The sequence below is a fragment of the Tenrec ecaudatus genome, chromosome 5 (assembly GCF_050624435.1).
Source record: "Tenrec ecaudatus isolate mTenEca1 chromosome 5, mTenEca1.hap1, whole genome shotgun sequence".
NCBI lineage: Eukaryota > Metazoa > Chordata > Mammalia > Afrosoricida > Tenrecidae > Tenrec > Tenrec ecaudatus.
In genome coordinates this window covers 38,882,260-38,903,234 of record NC_134534.1, presented here as the reverse complement: position 1 = coordinate 38,903,234, position 20,975 = coordinate 38,882,260, and the positions used below count along the sequence as shown (strand labels likewise).

The following is a 20,975-nucleotide window of genomic DNA, read 5'->3' as shown; positions in this document are numbered from 1 at the left end:
TATATCTACAAATAAATGACTGTTCTGTTGTCGTTGTTGTCTCTGCACTCTTACCTAGAGTGATTATAAGGCATTATTTACCTTTGTCTACACTGTGAAACTTACCAAATAATTAAGTTAAAGGTTCTAAAATTTACTTTCTACTATTGTTCTATGTACAGTTTTCATATAGTGATGGTCATGTTTATATACCATCTTATGTGCTAGTATTGATTTCATATTTCTTAATATATAAGTTGATATTTCTTTACTTAATCATCAGATGTCTACTTTGATGATGATAATAAGATACTAATGTTTTCTAATTTCCTAACCACTTCTGTCTTCTGTGACATTTAAGTTGTTCTCTGATATGGTTAGCATTGTTGAGAGCATTTTGTTTCTACTTTTCAGTTATTTATTTGTGATAAATGCTCATGATTGGTTGCACACCTCCATGATACGATTGCTGAGGACAAATGGGTGCTGATGCAGCAAATGTGGCAAAGAAAGCTGATGGTGCCCGGCTATCAAAAGGTATAGCGTCTAGGGTATTAAAGGCTTGAAGGTAAACAAGCGGCCATCTAGCTCAGAAGCAACAAAGCCAGCATGGAAGAAGCACACCAGCCTGTGCGATCACGAGTTGTTGAAGGGATCAGGTATAAGGCATCAGAGAACAAAAAATATTGTGAATGAGGGGGAGTGCGGAGTGGAGGCCAAAATGCCATCTGTTGAGACCCAAAGCCCATGTCCAATGTAGACCCAACTGGACATCCCCTTACAGAAGGGTCGTGGGGAGGAGACGAGCCAGTCAGGTTGCAGTTTAGCAATGATGAAACTTTCCTCTAGTTCTTTAATGCTACCTCTTCCCCACTATCATGATCCCAATTCTTACAAATCCAGCTAGACCAGAGGATGTACACTGGTACAGATAAGAACTGGAAACATAGGGAATCCAAGACAGATAAACCCCTCAGGACCAATAAGGAGAGTAGAGGTAAGGGGTACTAGGAAGGTAAGGAGAAGGTGGGGTAGAAAGGGGGAACCGATCACAAAGATCTGTATATAACCACCTCCCTGGGGGACTGACAACAGAAAAGTGGGCAAAGGGAGTTGCCAGACAGTTTAAGACTTGACAAAATAATAATTAAAATTTCAAGGGTTCTTGAGGGAGGGTGCAGGGAGGGAGGGGAAAATGAGAAGCTCTGATCCCAAGGGCTCAAGTAAAAAGTATATGTTTTGAGAATGATGATGGCAACAAATGTACAAATGTGCTTGACACAGTGGATGTGTGTATGGATTGTGATAGGAGCACGAGCCCCCAAGAAAATGATTTTAAGAAATAAATAGAAAAAGGAAAGGAAATACTAAGGATATGTCTATTTGGTTTCATTTTTGCTTCTCTCACTAGATTGTGAATTTCATGAGATAAGAACTTGAATCAGTTATTTTTATTTCTATAACCTCAGACAGTTGTATAATAAATACCTATGAATGAATGAACAAGTAAACAAGTGAATACATAATGATACTGGTCAAATTAGTACTGTGTCAAAGGGAATATCAGTCAATGACCACTTAGTTGTGGGTAAGAATGGATCCTGATCCTGAAGCCAGGATTAGTGTGTTAGACATGGCCAGTTCTTGGCTGCTGCTGCCTTTAAGTGGTTCCGAGTCTTACCTACCATGCACAACCTGGTCCTGTGCCATTCTCACGATTGTTGCATGTGAGCCCGTTGTTGCCGCCATTGTGTCCATCCATCCCTGTGAGAGTTTTTCTCTTTTTCGATGCCCCGAAACTTTACCAAGCAGGCCTTTTCCTGGTCTCTTCCTAGTAACATGTCCCAAAGCATTTGAAGTGAAATCTTGCCATTTTCCCATTCTTATGTCTCAGAAACATTGTAACTGTACTTCTTCCAACACAGATCTGTTTGTTCTTTTGGCAGTCTTGGATACCTTCAATATTCTTTGCCAGCTCCATAATTCCAATTCAAAATTAATTCTTTAGTCTTCCTTACTCATTGTTCAAATTTTACATCATCTGATACATTCGAAAATACCAGAACACTTGGCTCAAAGCTGCTGTCTTTGGGAATTGTCTTGCCCATAACACTTGATTCTCCTGGACTGAAAAACAGTTCAGAGTTATGTGTATTTGGTCTTTGCTTCTGTCATAGAACGATGTTGGTTGCAGTCCATTCTTATAACAAAAGAATACTTTGTCAATATAGAGATTTGTAACAGGTCACCAACCCTGAACGATACTGTGTCTACTCTGATGGAATTGAGAGCCTCTTGTGAGAGAATGATGATAGCTCAGCTCAGGAGGAAGTAGTAATCTTGTCCTGTGCGGAGCGAATGTTGTCCCTTTGCCAGTTCTCTCCTCTCTCTCTCTCTCTCTCTCTCTCTCTCTCTCTCTCTCTCTCTCTCTCTCTCTCTCTCTCTCTCTCTCTCAGTTTAGAAGATGCTTTGTGTTTATAGTATGGTATTTTTGTTTGTTTTTTGCCTTCGTGGTCAAGAGTAATGGCCCCCTCTCTCGCCTCTGGTTGTCAGTATGAAACACAGACGAGCTCACTGCCATCCGGTCAGTTCTCACTCTCTTACAGCTCTCTAGGATAGGGGGAGGAGGCCTGGTGGCAGAGTGGTTAGAAGTTGGGCTACTAACCTCAGTGTCCACAGTTAGAAACCGCTAGCTGCTCCTTGGGGGAGAGACAGGGCTTTCTTTCTACTCCCCTGAAGAGTTCCAGTCTCAGACACCCACAGAGCCAGTTCTACACTGCCCTATTATAGGATCACTATGAGTTGGAATCAGTGTGATGACAGCAATTTGAGTTTTTGAAGGCTAGGAGGACATATGACAAGTTTTAGAATGTTATCCTTGCAAAGCAGTTTACATACATATTAACAGTCATTTCTTAAAAATTTCATTTTCCTCCTCTCTCATCATGTACTTTACCTAGCCTATATACCTTTTCTATAATATATTGAAAATCATAATAACTACTTAATGGTCTATTGTACATTTTTCATGCTTGCAAAAATACTGAAGGTACATAACAGTATTTCATCCCTTCTATGAAAAAGAAACTGAGAAAGAAAAGAGGTTTCGGATCCAAGATTGCACAATTTATACGTAGAATTAAGGTTTGATCATTAGTACATCTTATATTCAACTCTTATTTACCTAAAATTGAATAATTTATAATAGTAATAGAATAGCTAATATTGATTGATCATTTACTCACCAAGTATTTTGCTAATCTCGGCCAGGTATTCATTTTTCTCCTTGTTCCTCATTATTCTTTAGGGCAGATATGGATTCACATTTATTGTCCAGGTGAGAAAATAGCAAGAGTGCAAGCCAACTGCATTGTAGAGTTGTCTCTGTGCTTACTATGTTCCCTTGCTTCACAGTGTATGAACTCAAAACATGCTTGTTGCTTCCTCACTTCTTTCATGAAAGCTCATTTGTAGGCTGCCTTTTCTTAATAAATATATTTTAACATGACCTGTTTTTCTGGCTGCATGGAACTTGAAAATTTTTCCTTTATAAATAGCCCTGCTGGGTAATATATAACGTAGTTGTTTCTTAAATATGTTGCTGAGCTTAAAAAGAGGGAAGAATGGGAGAAAAGGGAGGAAAGTAAGGTGTAAATAAAAGGGAAAGACAATAATCTGGGATCCCCAAACAAAGAGGAAAGCCAGACACTGACACTTGACTGTGCCAGTGGCTTTGGTGACTGTTGTACCAGCGAGCTTGGCTTTTACTATCCAAAAGGGTGTGCAGACAAGAACAGGAGGAATTGGAGGTAATGTTTCCTTTTCTTAAACTTACAACTTCAAAGGAGTAGTGAAAAGCTAGACTGTGTGTTAGTACAGCTCTATTCCTGACTTAACAAAGAAGCTCCTTTTGTGTTAGTCATGATGTAAAAGCGCCAGCATGCTGCCCCTGACGATTTGTAGCTATATTCGTCTCCTTGCTTTGATTTTAGTTCTTGCATGGGCTCAGAGCTGTTAAACCAATGAGTTGATTTGAAAACTCATCCCGAGGAAAATTTAAAATGAAAAATCTGACCAGACACTTGGTAAAAGCCACAATTATTTGCTATGGCCTGTACTTTCAACTCAGGTCATGTATTTGGAGGAAAGAAAAAAAGCATTGTCAAATGTAAACTTTTATTCCCAGATGGCAAAACTCTGAGGAAATAGTTCACCAAGATCAAATAGTTAGGGAAATACCCCATGGCAGGATTAGACTCCAGTATTTATAATACAATAATGGCCCAAAACAGGGTAAAAGGTAGATTTAAAAAGATAACCTGGGAGCGGAATAAGATATTATGGATAAAGACTAGAAAAGGACTATAATTTGTAGAGGCCAAACTATTGAATGGGTTTAATAATAAAAAAAGAATAGATTAAACTGGATTTGTCTAAGCCCAAAATATTATTTTTGAAATTAAACATAATTATAAATAAATTACCCCCAAAAAGCACTGAAAATAGATATGGCAAATGAAAAATACAGATCTGTAGATCTGGTCCCTGGAATAAGAAAGATATATGTTTTAATATATACATGTATGCACATGTATATATATGGGGGTACACACGTATGTATATGTATTTCCATCCTTTTACATGTTTCCTGAATTGTTCAATATTTTGTTCATGTAACTTCAGTTCTTTTAGAGTGCCATAAACGAATATAAAAATCAGGAAAAAAGTAATGCTAGCAGTGTGAAACCATTTAAATACCATATATACTGGTGTATAAACAGAGTTTTTCAGCACGTTTTTAATGCAGTTTTTGTGGTAAAATTTGGTGCCTCAGTTGGTAATGGGGTTGGCTTAATACTCTAATATATAAGGTACACAGAATATGGATCATGGCGTCGAAGGACGAAGTCTGAACTGCACTGAGTGCTTTAGCACATTGGAAAACCGCACTCCATGAGTTTTCCAACAAGCTAATGAAGCACTGGAAGCACTCATTCCTTTGTGCCAAGAAACTTGAAAGACAGCTTTGTGGCCAATGGACAGGAAGAAATCTTATTTGTGACCACTCCAAGGAAAGATGACCCAACACAATGCAGAAATACTTAAACAATATCCTTAATATCATGTGCAAGTAAAATTCTTTTAAAAATAGGGCAGTATCTGATTTTAGCAGTACATCAATCAACTAGGACCCGCCAGAAATCCAAGCTGGATTCTGAAGAGGACATGGCATGGGGGATATTGTAGCTGACATCAACTTGAATTTTGTTGAAAGCAGTGAATAACAAAGATGCTTCCTTGTGTTTTATTGACTGCAAAGGCATTCAACTGTGTGGATCATAATAAATGATGGATAACATTATGAAGAATGGGGGTTCCAATACACTTCATTGTGCTCATGTGGACCGTGGACATAAGCCAACAGGCAGGCATATAAAGAGAGTATGACGGAGTTTAAAATAAGAAAACATATGCATCAGGCTTGTTCCCTTTCACCGTACTTCCCAGTCTATATGCTGAGAAAATAATCTGAGAAGACTGGCTCTGAAGAAAATGGTGGCATCAAGATTCAAGGAAGACTTAACAGTAAGTTGATATGCAGTTGACAAAACATTGATTGCTGAACGTGAAGAGGGCTTGAAGCAGCAGTTGCTTATGAAAATCAGGGATTGCAGTCATCCATATGGATTGCAATTCAGTGTAAAGGAAATGAAAAACATCATAAAGGGCCAATACACAATTTCATGATAAGCTTGAGGTTGTCAAGAATTTCATTTTGTTTGGATACATAAGCCGTACTCATGGAAGGAGCAGTCAAATAATTAAATGATATGCTGCATCCAGCATATCTGCTGCATAAAACCTCTTTAAAGTACTGAAGAGAAAGGATGTCAGTTTGTGGACAAAAATGTACCTAACCCAAGCCCCATAGTGTTTTCACTTGAGGAAGGGAGTTTGCAGAACTGTTGCATTTAAATGACAATGTTGATGAATAGTCAAAGGACCATAGACTGCATTAAAACAAATTAATCTGTCATGGAAGAAGTACAGCCAGAGTGCTCTTGAGAATGAAAGATGTAATGTCCTTGGGGCATTTTTCTCAGGAGCGACCCATCCCTAGGAAAAGGCATCATGTTGGATGTAGCAGAGCCTCGGGGGTTAAGAAGAACAAGACCCTAAATGAGGTGGACTGGCACCATGACTGCAACGCTGGTCTCAAACATAACACTTGTTGAGTATGGTGAAGTATTGTGTTATGTTATACCTCGGGCTGAGTTGGAACCAACTGGACAGCACCTGGCAGAATATGCACGTGACCCTGAAAGACATTGCGCTGGAAAGGGAGAGAGCTGCAGACTTCTCTGCTCACAAATTTGATGAACAGTGTCAATCTCCAGATTTCACAATCATAAACCACAGCTTGGAAAAATAAACATAAACCTATATATGCACAACTTTAGTGAATCATTGACTGGCTAATGCTCTGTAGAACTTTTAAAACCAACAGAGGGGACAAATTAGTCACATGATCTGCCAACATACTAATTATTATTATTTACTTATTTCATAATGAATGAACATGTCAAGGAAAGACAAAATTATTCGTATGCAAATATTCATTGTATTGAAGGCATTGTTCTGTATTTTTCAGGGAACATCGTCTTTTAGCCTAGAGCAGTGGTTCTCAACCTTCCAAATGTCATGACCCTTTCATACAGTTCCTCATGTGGTGGTGACCACCCAACCATAAAATTATTTTCATTGCTACTTCATCACTGTCATTTTGCTACTGTTATGACTCGGGCGACCCCTGTGAAAAGGTCGTTCTACCTCCTAATGGACGCAGCCCACAGGTTGAGACCGCTGAACTAGAGCATTTGGTGTTCTCCTCAGCCAGTTATATTATCGAATTTGCTTGTCAGACGGTTTCCAGAAATTGTTAATTCTTTTGTGCTTTAACCAGTCTCTGTCCACTGAATAATCCGTTTTGATAGTCTCTTCATGTACATGTACACGTACACATGTAGAATCATAATATAATACAGCAATCAAAATAAGTAAAGAAAGAAGAGCAAATTAATTTTTATTAATGATTTATGTAAGTTTTACAATTATATACATGATTTGTGTGACAGTCTTTTGCAAGAGAGATTGGGATACATAGCAATTTAGAGTTATAAGCAAGAGTTTATATTGAGAATTATGTCATAGTCCATTAAGCAGACTAGATTGCTTTAAATTCAGGCATTTATTTTCATCATCATGTTGCTACGAAGCTAAGTCTTGTCAGTTGATTATTTGCTGCAGCTGCTGTAAGAATTAAAAGCAGATCTGTAGGTACTCGTTGGTTCATAAATGCTTATTGATTCTTTGTTGCTGGTAATTACAGCAACATGAATAGTGATTGCTGATGTTTAAGTGGGGGCAGAACAAGGCACGTGATGCTCATAGTATATAAAACTGTGTTTATTTTTGTGAACATTTGAAGTTCAGTTTGCCCCTAATTATCATTGTGAGTTATATTTTCTTTTATGTGATATTTGAAATCATAATTCAGTGATTTTATGCTCTGAAAGTGTTAAGTGAGTTTTACTTAGATATTGTGGCATAACTCAACCCTAAATCATCACTTCACCACTTTTCAACATTAAAAAACAGCATAATCATTATCAATAGTAATCAAACCACAACCTTTTTATGTGTGCAGTTTGCTATTTGTTTTCCAGAGGGAGACATTTGCAATATTTGACACCTAATGAAGCTTAGAACTGATTGGCTTCATTGCTAGTACTTTGTACGTATATTCTTGCTGAGCTGGCCACTCTTGTTTAGTCTTCTGCATACTGTTTTATGGGATGAACCTCTTTTCTATTTGTTTTCTTCCCTGTTCCTTCTGTGACTGGGCAGTGCTCTCTTTACTGTTTCATGTTGTTGTCCTGGAAGTGACATCTTTGCTGTCTAGCAGAGTTGTCCAGTGTAATACATACTTTTTGTTTGATAATTTCTGCACTCTGTTGGAACAACTTTCTTTGGACTGTGCATGCACAATATGGATGGATGTCTTCCAGCTGGCTGGCCAGGCAACTATCTCCGAAATTTCTTGGCATACATCAGGGAGTGCGTCTAACATTTTATTTGTTGTTCAGTTGGTTCTTTTTTTTTTTTTTTTGCCAATGGAATCTTTAAACTTTGCGACTTGAAACTACAGTTCTTTTATTAATTTGTTTTAGCTCGAGTAATGCCTTTCCTTTTTGATGACGTATAGGTCTTTGCATATTTTTGTATAAAAGTTTACTTTGTCTTCTTGAGTTGTCCTTTGATTTCATCAGTTTTTACTTTATTATTTCTTACAATTTCTACAACTGTTTCTAGAACAAATTTTAGTCTCTTCTGATAACTATTTTTGTCTTTTTTTTCTTTGTAATGAACTTTGGTGTTTTCATGGTTGATGTCCTTGCTGGTATCCCACAAAATGTCATCAATGTCCAGTGTGCCCAATAGATGATTGCAGTAGTCTGTAAATTCAGATGGATATACTTAAGATCATATTTTAACTCTTGGGGACTTGTTTTAATACTCTTCAGCTTCAACTTGAGTGTGCAGTGGGCCTCTGGATGTGTTGTACTTCAAACTATTGAGCTTCTCCATCGCCTCTTTTCACACTTGTAGTCCATTTGACCCTTGTTAATTCTATCTGGTGACGTCTGTGGATGATTTGTAGTTTCTGTTGTTGACAAAGTGATTTCCCATGAACTGATGTTTCTTAGAGTCCTCTCATGTGCCCTGGGTGTCTTTTTTTTTTTATTTTTATCACTGAGCCATATTTTCTTTTCTTTTTTTAAAAAAACCATTTTATTAGGGGCTCATACAACTCTTATCACAATCCATACATATACATACAGCAATTGTATAAAGCACATCTGTTCATTCTTTGCCCTAATCACTCTCAAAGCATTTGCTCTCCACTCAAGCCCTTTGCATCAGGTCCTCTTTTTTTCCCCCCTTCCTCCCCCCCCCCCCCGCTTCCCCCTCCTTCATGAGCCCTTGATAATTTATAGATTATTTTGTTATATCTTGCCCTATCCGGCGTCTCCCTTCACCCCCTTCTCTGCCATCAATCTCCAGGGAGGAGGTCACATGTGGATCCTTGTAATCGGTCCCCCCTTTTCAACCCACTCATCCTCTACTCTCCCAGTGTCGCCCCTCATACCACTGGTCCTGAAGGTATCATCCACCCTGGATTCCCTGTGCTTCCAGCTCCCATATGCATCCTTGTACAACCTCTGCCCTATCCGGTCCTGCAAGGTAGAATTCGGATCATGGTAGTTGGGGGAGGAAGCATCCAGGATCTGGGGGAAAGCTGTGTTCTTCATCAGTACTACATCGCACCCTGACTGACCCGTCTCCTCTCCTAAACCCCTCTATGAGGGGATCTCCAGTGGTCGACACTTGGGCCTCGGGTCTCCACTCTGCACTTCCCCCTTCATTCACTATGGTATATATATACATATATACACCCACACACATATATACACACATGCATATATATATATATATATATATATATTGCATGATGCCTTATACCTGGTCCCTTTGTGAGCCATACTTTCACACCGAATTTTATCATGCACTCTTCAGTGTCATTTCTGTCACCCAGGCCATCTCTTCCAATTCCCGACTATTCTTTGTTTTTGCCTCTCACATTCCAGTTGCCAGCAATTTTCAGGGCATCATGACGACATTTTAACTCAGTTTCAAACTGCAGAAGTTGATTTAAAAAATTCAGCACCCCCAACCTTGGCATTAGTGATTGTTGCATAAATTTAAATAATCATTGTATTAAATGGTCTGTCTTCCTTACAGGCATCCGAATACTATCCTGCCACTGCTAGTGTTACACTTCAGGATAGATCTTGAAATGCTCATTTTGAAGATTAATGTGACACCATTCTCTTCAGTTATTTCAACTTAATAAATATTTGATCATCTTTCTAGAATCTAGAACTTCTGTGCGAGTTTGGAGCTTGTTGAAAAGCATCTTGGATTGTAGGAGAATTGCACATTGAATAGTATTTTGGCAAGGAATACCTAGTTAGGAGCTACCATTATATAGTGGTTACGTATTGGTTTGCTAACTGGAAGGGCAAGAGTTTGAAACCATCAGCAGATCCTCAGGAGACAGATGGGACTTTCTACTTTTATTAAGAGTTACAATCTCAGAGACCCACAGAAGGCAGTTCTGCCCTGTGAGGTCATTGTGATTGTTAGGTTTTTTTGTGCCAACATGGTTCCCATAAGAACATCTGGGCAAAGTTTAGCTCGTCAGTCAGGTCACAGTTCTCTCTCTACCTTCGCCTTCCTGTTGACAAGCCACTTGAAGACTCGTTGCGACCTTCGAGAGCCCCTCTCTCTGCTTTCCCATTTCTGTTGACAAGCCACATGGAGCCACACCGAGGACTGTAGATGTTTCCACTGCCACTGGATCCACAAGACTTTGCACCCACTGGCCTATGGTTTTCCTGCATTCTGCATCATTGCATGTAGATGTGTGAGTCTAAAGAGGGATTTATGGACTAGTGTCATACTTATGGACTAGTGTCGGTATTTATGGACTTGATCTCGACTGGGCTGGGATGTTTTCCTGATATATTACTACTTCTTGATATAAAGCAGGGGTCCTCAGACTTTTTAAACGGGGTCAGTTCACTGTCCCTCAGACCCGTTGGAGTGCCGGACTATAGTTTAAAGAAAAACTATGAACAAATTCCTATGGACACTGTACATATCTTATATTGAAGTAATAAATGGAGCAGAAACACCCGGTGGGCCAGATAAATGTCCTCGTGGGCCACATGTAGCCCGCGGGCTGCAGTTGGAGGACCCCTGACATAAAGCTCTCTTTTCCACCTATATGACTGTCTTTGCATTTGCTTTTCTAGTCAAGCTGGTTTAACATAGTCTCTGTGAATCAGCATCAACTCAGTGGCTGTGAGTTACCCAATTAACAATATCTTCGGATTCTGCTTCTTAGGCTGGTCAATTTCCACAGAGGTAAATCCTTGACTGTTAAAAATTTAGGTCTCCCAATTCTCAGCAGAAAATAGGGAATTCTCATCATTTAGTATATATATATTGTGTATAGACTTAGAGATAATCCCGACTTTTAGCAGGTGCCCTTTTCTTTAGCTGTGTCTCATATTCCTTAGTTCAGTACTCTGTTTCAATGTCTTCCTTCAATCCTCTCAACCATGATGAGTTCCGGGTAGCTTTTTGGCTGTATGGATTACCATATATACTGGACTATAAGCCGGCCCGAATATCAGCTGAGACACCTAATTTTGCCACAAAACTGTATTAAAATGTGCTGAAAAACTCGGCTTATACATGGGTATATATGATGAGTGAAAAGGTCGAGTCTCATAGAGATTTTCAGTTGCTGCTTATCTTTTAAGTTTCATTTTCATCCCTTCCATCTGAACTACTGGGTTTCTCATATTCGGAGCCTCTCCTGGGCTTTGTATTGAAGTACAACTTGTACCTTAGTTTAATCACCCACTGGTAAATCTTTCTGACTACTTAGTCACTTAGTTGTTCATTGAGTATATCTGTTCCAAAAATTTGATATGAGCCTTTGCCAATTTCAAAGGTATGCATTTACCTTTGGCCATTTTATGATTGTTTATTTATTGGTAAAATGTAAAAACAAAAATCTGTATGATCTTGTGGAGGGTTTAAAATTAAAGGGCCACAGCTGATTTGCTCTTTTATTTCCATGAGGTTTATGCGGGTGATTTTCATTAATTAAAGTCTATTAATGAGAATAAACAAAAATGCTGACAAGTTGACTGCTTTCTACTATTAGGTTAAAACTCTAGGAAAGTTTTTAGCATGCAGAACACATTATGGCAGACATGACAGTGGTGGGGAAAGAATCCGGTTGATGGTACAGCACAGCACGAAGAACACGTGGTAGTTGGTATTTAAATTATTTTCCCAAAACCATTTTATTGGGAGCCAATGTAGATATCATAGCATGTCATATTTCAATCACATCAAACAGTATTGTACAATTGTTACCACAATCTCATCCAAAACATTCTCTTCCTTCTTTAGTTGTGTGGTATCAGTTTTCCTTTATCCCACTCCTTGGCTGTACCCGACAAGAACCCTTATTCTACTTGTCGTCTCTATAGTTTCATTAATCCTGGGTTTCAGATACCAAAGAACAGAAAACCATATAACAAAAATTCAAGAGGGTTACTCATGATGACCAAGTGCATCAGAGATAAACCCTAATATGGAAAAGAAACACACACATACACACAAAAAGTGTTGAAAACCAAATCTGGCACCATGTGTATCAGAGGGGGGTTAAGTGACAACGTTTTAAATTGTTCAAGTCAGAGTTAGCATTTTGATCTCCTATTGTCATCTCTCCAATGCTCTCTGTTTGGTAACCAGTCTATGCTGATTTCTCCATAATAGATAGAGGAAAATTACCAGATTTCCTATGTCGATCTCACAAATGAATCCTGAGCTTCACTGTCATCCATAGCCACCTATTATTCATAGGCAGAAGTTGTTATTTTTAATGAAAGTATTGGAAAGAAAGAGCAGGACCTCAGACTATATTAATTATATTATAAAATAATTATTTATATTCATTTCATTGGTAGTGGCTAAAATATTTCAGGTACAGCCTAGAGAGCTCCTCTTCTTTAAGTGTAGTTAGACTATGCTAACAACATCTCAATAAAAATTTATGAGTGTGCCTTGGAAAGCACTATTTCAGATGTGAGATGTTTTGGATAAACATTACTTATTTCCTCTAGTTGATTTTATATTTTCTATTTCTCCTATGTAGCATGAAGGTAATAGTAAAATTGGTTTATAGGCTAGTCATGAAGTTTGACTAATGTAATTCATAATAAGGGTGAGTGTTAGTTGCTTACTTGAGTTAGTGGATGAGATCTGTGCAGTTCTGACCCACCCATCAGGGTAAAGATTAGGGTCTCCCATTTATTATGTTTTCCCCAATCTTTTATTTCAGCGCAGTCATTACTTTCTTTGCCATTGTATCGTTCATCATATACTCTAAATTTTAATGTCTATTTTTGGTTGGTATATAATTAATTTGCTCTCTTTTATCTACATATAGCTTGTAGGTCTGCTTTAGAAGACATGTCATTAGAATTCAAACCTGCTCTGATCTCTCATGTTTCTCTCTCAAATTACCTGGCCAAGGTATTCTAGAAAGTATGTGTACTAGTCTTTCTGTTTAAATTAAATGCCCCTCCTTAAAATCACTTAATTTATAAGTTAAATTATTTCCGAAATATAAATCTTACTATAGCTTTTAAAGCCAAATATGAGTTCTTAAGCTGTCTCCTGATCTGTAAAAAAATACGTGCGCATTTACTTTTATTTCTTCAGCTTGGCTAATCAAAAGCATATCTGTGAGAGTTCAGCCCACTTATTTTAAAATTGCATCCTTTCACCTCCTAAACACCAAACTTTGAGACCTAACACAAATACTGTAAGAACATCTGAGGTAGATAATTAAAGTATAATTAAGTTTAAATGTCTTGGTGAAGGAATATAAAAATTATTTAAATTCAATCGGCTAGTACATTTGCAGTTTTCTTTTATTAGGTGTGAAATCTAAGAATCCCCTGCCAACCCTTGAGGGCTCAATCCAGAATGTTGAATTGAAGTGCTGCAGCACATCATTGGTCAAGTGCGCCTCTGGGACCGTGGGATCAGTAAAAATGTGTGCCAAAGCTCCAGGTATGTGCAGCTGGGCCATGTAAAACTTTATTGCCTGTATAGGAGAATTGGCCTTGCGTTTTACAAGGAGCGTTACTGAAACAAGAATTTACTCATTGTTTCTATGAATCAGAGACTTTAAATTTTGTGTGTGCCAGGATGATACTGCTTGCCTTTAATAAATTAATTTTTATTTAAGGAAATGCTCTATGGACATTTTACAGGACAAAAATGGAGGGAGAAAAATTAGTTTATTTCTGTACTTTGGGGATATTTGGGAGTTTATAGGACACTGAAAATTAACTTGAAATAGTATAAGACAAACAGAAAACTCTGTATTTTTTAATAAAACCTTTCAGTTGACTTCATTGATTTTATTTCATTATCTTCTCTTTTGAAATATTTGTTATCTTTTGGGGTGCAAACAAAATTTCCTAAGTATATAGAGGTACAGTTTCCATTCAAATTTTAGAAGTCAAATGTTAAAGTTGAAAAATTTCTTTAACAAGATTTTCCAGACATGTTTTACATTAGCAAAATGTATAAATGATAAGCTTTTGATTTAATTAAATTTACTCCAGAGAATACATATCTAAAATTAGCAGATATAATGGGAATGTTATATTACATTAGTGTATTTTTAAATCAAGAGTCCTTAAGCTACTCTAGCATTTTTCATGAGGTTTATTTTTTTCCATAAATCTTTTTATTCAGGTGATAATGGAAAAGAGAAATTGATTCCCTTACTTCAGGGTCCTTCTGACACTAAAGATCTTCATAGCAGCAGGTGGCTCAGTGAGAGTAGGAAGCCGGAATCTCTCTTCGCTCCAGACTTGATTGCCTTCACAGTCCAAGTTCCACAATGTAAGGACTACTGCCACGATTCTGGTAGGTGCCAACCAACCTGTCAGCATCCCTTTCGTTGCCATTTTCTTTTCCAGAAAGGCTTTTAAAATTGTGCTTTCTCTTTTCTACTTTTCTTTATAGAAGTAATTTACACTCATGAAGATACTATTTGTAGTTGTGCTTCTTGAAAATTAAAGTGAAAAATCTTATTCCATGTTTGATGATCAATTTTGTTTTTAGCTATAATGTACAATGTTGTTCCACAGGGAGATCAGCTGTATAATTAACATTTAGCTCGAGTTTTTAATTGTAGGCTATCATGAATACAAAGAAGGAATAGAAATGAAATATTTTGGAAAGTGATGCAGCGGTGCTTTGATGTGAGCCTCAGCTGGCCCAAGTCTTCGGGCCTTACGCCGTGCTGTAGAAAGGAAAAGGATTTGAGCATGGAATCCCATGACAAGAAAAACAATCAGATAACAAAAAAGAGAGGCACAGATCTCATTTTCTAAAGTTACATTTTTGTGATGGCACTTTGCTTATCATCCATTTTATTTTATTCAGTACTATAATAGCAAGTTTTGTAACTGCTCATAATTGAGCTGAGATATACCCGAGGATCATTCCAGGATGAGAAACAAGATGTGGTGCTTAGAGACCAGGACAAGCTATGAGTGAAAAGTAGCCCATATGGCTAAACTTGTAGGTTTATGAGTCTAGAAATAAAGTACTGATTGGGGGAGTTCTTAAAATATTAAGGCATGTAATTTTTCATTAGAATTTTAATTGGCTAATGATGAAGTGGTTTCATAGAGCTTTTTTTAAAAGTAAAGCTCAGTTAAAATTATTCAACAGATAGTGTAGTGCTTAGAAAATAGCTTAGATTAATCATCACTCTAAGTTCAAAATAGAAATTCAGAAAAATTAGTATTTAATTGAATAGTGACTATATGGAATTTAATATTAACTTGAATGTTGTGCATAAGTTAGATGTTATGTCAGGGTTCAGCAAATTTTGTGATGAAAGGCCAAATAATTAATATTTTAGCCTTTGTGGGCTGTATGAGCTGTCACATACTGAATCAAGCTGTGGCAGCATGAAGATAGCCATGAACAGTTGGTAAATGAATAGATGTTGTTAAGGTTCCATTTACACTTTATTTACAAGCATAGGTACTAGGCCAGTTTCAGACTGTATGGTCTACCTGTCACAAGTTTAATGCCTAAAAGATTAGTGGTTAAATAAATGTATGTCTTTGTTAATATCTATGTAATCATGTTTCTTAAATATACTGTTTATTAGATACTTAATATGATGATCCATAGTTTGTGGGTTCCTCAACTAGGCTTTGTTTCTGAGAAGCCTTCAGATAATTTAGGTGCCATTGAAGTGAGCAGGCCCTCAGTTTCAATTTTGAAGTTGCTGAAGGGCCTAATGTTACTGGAGTGCCATACATTTGAGAGTTAGACAGGAGCCATTGCCTGGGTGTGAAATCGACTCAACTAGAGTGAGTGAGCTGTGTGTTCAGCAGTGTTCTCCTATCCATTGGAATTCAGATGCATTTCGAGGGGCACGTAAAGGAGTTCAATTTTAAATAGACCTAATGGTAAATCTGTGAGGTAAAAAATTATCTTTGAGACCTATACTTTTTTTATTATCATTCCTTTAGGGACCTACACAACTCTTACCACAATCCATCCATACATCAATTGTGTCAAGCACACTTGTACATTCATGGCCCTCATCATTCTCAAAACGTATGCTTTCCCCTTAAGCCCCTGGCATCAGCTACTCATTTTTCCCCTCCCTTCCTGCTTCCCCCTTTCCTCATGAACCTTTGATAATTTATAAATTATTTTTGTCATATCTTAAACTGTTCGATGTCCCCCTTCACCCACTTTTCTGTTATCCATCCCCCAGGTTATATGTAGATCCTTGTCATGGGTTTCCCCTTGCCACCCCACACTCCTTTCACCCTCCTGGTATCGCCACTCTCAGCACTGGTCCTGAAGGGATCATCCACCTGGGATTCCCTGTGTTTACGGTTCCCATCTGTTCCTGTGTACATCCCCTGGTCTAGCTAGATTTGTAAGGTAGAATTGAGATCATGATAGTGGGGGTAGGGGAAGCATTTAGGAACTAGAGGAAAGTTGTATGTTTCATTGTTGCTACACCGCACCCTGATTGGCTCATCTCCTCCCCGTGAACCTTCTGTAAGGGGATGTCTAATTGCCTACAGATGGGCTTTGGGTCCCTACTCTGCACTCTCCCTCATTCACAATGATATGTTTTTTTTGTCTGATGATGCCTGATACCTGATCCCTTCCACACCTCCTGATTGCATAGGCTGTTGTGCTTCTTCCATGTGGATTTGGTTGCTTTTGAGTTATATGGCTGCTTGTTTACCTTCAAATTTTTAAGTCCCCGGACGCTATCTCTTTTGATAGCCGGGCACCATCAGCTTTCTTCACCACATTTCCCTATGCATCCGTTTGTCTTCAATGATTGTATCGGGGAGGTGAACACACAGTGATACGATTTTTTTGTTCTTTGATGCCTGATAACTGATCCCTTTGGCACCTTGTGATCATGTAGGCTGGTGTGTTTCTTCCATGTGGACTTTGTTGCTTCATAGCTAGATGGCCGCTTCTTTACCTTCAAACCTCTAAGACCCCAGATGCTGTATCTTTTTATAGCCAGGCATCATCAGATTTCTTCATCACATTTCCTTATGCACCCACTGTGTCTTCAGTGATTCTGTCGGGAAGGTGAGCATCATGGAATGCCAGTTTAATAGAACAAAGTATTCTTGAATCGAGGGAGTACTTGAGTGGAGGCCCAATGTCCATCTGCTACCTTAATACTAAACCTATACATATATGCACATAGATATATTTCCCTATCATCATATGTAAATATATTTACATATATGATTGCCTTTATTTAGATTTTTATAAATGCCCTTTGCCTCCTACCTCTTTTCTTTATTTCCTTTGACTTTCCTCTTGACCCACTATCATGTTCAGCCTTCATTTGGGTTTCAGTAATTCCTCTCGGTTACATTTTCCTTGGTCACACCCTACCAGACTTCCTACACACTCCTTACCACCAATTTGGATCACTTGTTGTTCTCTTGTCCCTGGGTTTGTTAACACTACTTCCTTTCCCCCTACCTCCCCCTCTCCCATGTCCCCTGGAACTGTCAGTCCCCTTGTTTTCTCCTCCAGATTGTTTATCCAGCTTATTTTATTTTGACAGACTTGCGGAGATAATGGCATGCACAAAAATAAGACAGAGCACAACCAAGCAAAAGAAGAAACAAAACAACAACAAGCCAATGACAAAAAAACCCAAAACAAAACACAACAAAATAAAGCTTATAATTAGTTCCAGGACTGTTTGTTGGCCTTTAGGAATGTTTTCTGGTTGAGTCTGATGGGGCGCCAAACCCTGGCCTTGAAGTCTTATTTTTGGTATTCCCTGGGGACATCGTTGCTCTGTTGCGCCTGCCGTTCTGTTGCATGCCCTTAGTGTTTTTCCTCTGTGTGGTGGGATCAGATGGGACAGAATTCCCACATTGTCTCCAGTGTTGTCCCCTGTAGGGCTATGGGTCAGTGAGGGATATTGTGTCTGATAGTGGGGCCAGCCATGTGGTCTTCTCTGTGGATTGGCTGCTCTGAGCGGGAATATCTTCGTCAAGGCTTGGTGGGGCAGGATGTGCTCTAATCTCTCTTCCTCCATCTTCATTTGCTCCTATGTGCTCTGATAAGACATGTCCTTCTCCTGGAGTTCCAGATTCAGTGCTGTCCTCTGAAATAAATTCTTCTTGGGGGAGGGGCATACACCTGTACTTCGTATAGGATAAAAGTGTTGATTTTTTTTGGTGGGAGGTGCTCTTAACGAAGTTCACCAAATCTTGAATATTAGTGGTAGTTTAGTGATATGTTTATGGTCTGAGTGTAAAATTTTAATGTGATCTTATATTTGGTGCTTCATAACTATTCTGTTGGGCATTTGATATCCTGCCATGTAATGTGTTGTCATGTAAACCGCATCCACATATTTTGAGTATTTTACATTAAAAGTTTTCATCCACTTGGGAATTGCCACCCTGACTCTTGGCTTAAGTATTTAAGAACTGAATTAGAACACAAATAAATATTTAATTTTCAGAGACAGCTTTAAAACAGTTCTCATTAATCTTATATAACAAGATTTAAATTGGTTGTATGATCATCTGGGTGCACAAGTATTATTCCCTGGTGGTATAGTCAGAGCTGACACACATATAACAAAAAGAAAATGAATTTTAAATGGATAAAAACCTTACTATTATCATTTATGATTTTTCTGAAATACTGCCCTTTCAAGTACTTTCTTTGCTACTCTTAAAATTTTTTTTCAAAAAAAAAAGTTTCTTTCTTTTTCTTTCTTTCACTCTCATTTTTCACCTGTACAGCTACTTCTTACTTGCCTACTGCTCCTTAATTTTTCTTGGGTGTCATTGACTGTCCCACCCCAAACAACAGAAGGGTGAACCAGTCCTGTGGCATCCTCCCAGTCGTTCTTCTGCTTGATCCCACCATTGCAGCCTCTGTCATCTTGTCGAGGGTGTTCATCTTTTTGGCTGGCCTTGTCCTTTACCAAGCGTGTGCCCTTCTCCTGGAACTGGTCCCTGCTGATGGCAGTCTCACCATCTTTGCTTCTATAACATATTCTGGCTGTACTTCTTCAAGACAGGTCTGTTTGTTTATTTGGCAGTACGTGTACATTCGTTCTTCTTCACCAACCCCTTAATTCAAAATTCTCAGTTCTTCTCTGGTCTTTGCTATTCCTTGCCCAGCTTTTATATGCAGGGGAGAGGATTGAACATATCATGGTGTGGGTCAGGCTTGCCCTAGTCCTCAAAGTGACATCTTTCCTTTTTAACATTTTGAAGAGCCTTTTGAGGGCAGCAGGTTTGCCCAGTGTCCTACGCAATTTGATTTTTTGACTGCTGTTTGTTTCTGTGGGCATTTTTTTTGGACTCAAACAAAATGAAACTGTTGACAACTTCAATCTTTTCTGTTTTATCTTTCTGTTGTTTATTGGTCCAGTTGTGAGGATTTTAGGACCTCTGAGTTGCAGTCCATACTTAATGCTGTGTTTGTTTGTCGAGGCACATCAATCTGTAAGTGGTTCAAGGCCTTTTCCTTTTTAGCCCTCGATCTTGTGTTATCTGCACAGTACAGGTTAGTAAGAAGCCCTGCTCTAATTCTGATGTTGCGTACTTAATGTAGTTCAGTTTCTGGGATCATTTGGTCAACATAAAGATTGAATAAATATGGCAGAAGGAGAGAATCCTCATGCACAGCTGTCCTTATTTTCAACCATGCAGTATCCCTTTTTTGTTCATTTGAAAGACTTAACCCCTGGTTTGGTGTACAGGACTTTTAGGAACACAATTCTGGAATCTCAGTTGTTTGCAATGTTCTCCGTAGTTTTCTGTGATCCACATCAGTGAATGCCTTTGTGTGGTCAGTGAAACAAAACGTATTATATATATATACTTATTATATATACATTACTAATTTATATCAATGTTCCCCCCCTTACTTTTATTAGAAATTTATACTTCATTTGGGTAGGAGTATTCATCTCCCCCGCCCCTACTCTTTTTAATTGCTCTGTGACTTCTGTCTATCGTAGTGCCCTAGTATACAGTAGGTTTCCAGGAAGTATTTGATAAATGAATTAGTGAGTAAATGAACTCAGCAAACTTTTCTTTGCTTTTTGAGATTAGGGAACAAAAAGAAGACAGAAACAGTCTTGGGTTTTTGTTTTTCACAAAGGACCAACTCTGTAGAATGCTAGTTAAGTCCTTTTTGTAGGAATGATTGAAGGGAAGCAAAAGTATTCCCTGCTGGTCTTACTTACATAAATAGAAAGATATCCAGGCAAGATTGTTTATAAACTTCTTCATAGGTTTATATGATTTGCATAATTGGCATTTGAGTGCAAAGTTCTATGTGAACAGTGAAATGAGCATAGAGTGCCCACCTCTATAGTTTTCACCTCTGGGGTTCAGTGGGCTAATGCTGCCACATAGCGAGAGCCTGTGAAAATGTGTGAGTCTGAAGAAATTAGCCTCCTGTCACCCATCCCAATACCTGAGAAGGCTGGGGACATCTATGTCCCATTAATAGCATCAAAACTGTGTTACCTACATATATATTATTCAAAATGCTATCCAGTACTGAAAACACATGGAAACAATGAAAAAATTCAGAGCAGAAAATAATTTGATCTTGAAAGGGTGAAGGAGATAGTCGTAGAATTTTAGAGGAATGTGGAGATGCTGGTATGGTGTGTGGAAGAGTGTTTAAAAAACTTTCATTCAGTA

General features: G+C 38.3%; 1 protein-coding gene across 3 annotated transcripts in view; it reads left to right on the top strand.

The window, feature by feature from the left end:
- VPS13B (vacuolar protein sorting 13 homolog B) overlaps positions 1–20,975 on the top strand; it is a 731,003-nt gene that overhangs the window by 170,444 nt on the left and 539,584 nt on the right. For all 3 annotated transcript variants that reach the window (XM_075549441.1, XM_075549440.1, XM_075549439.1), the window contains exons 18-19: positions 13,633–13,767; positions 14,461–14,634. In XM_075549441.1, coding sequence (XP_075405556.1) covers positions 13,633–13,767; positions 14,461–14,634 — 309 coding nt within the window. The remainder of the gene's footprint in view (positions 1–13,632; positions 13,768–14,460; positions 14,635–20,975) is intronic.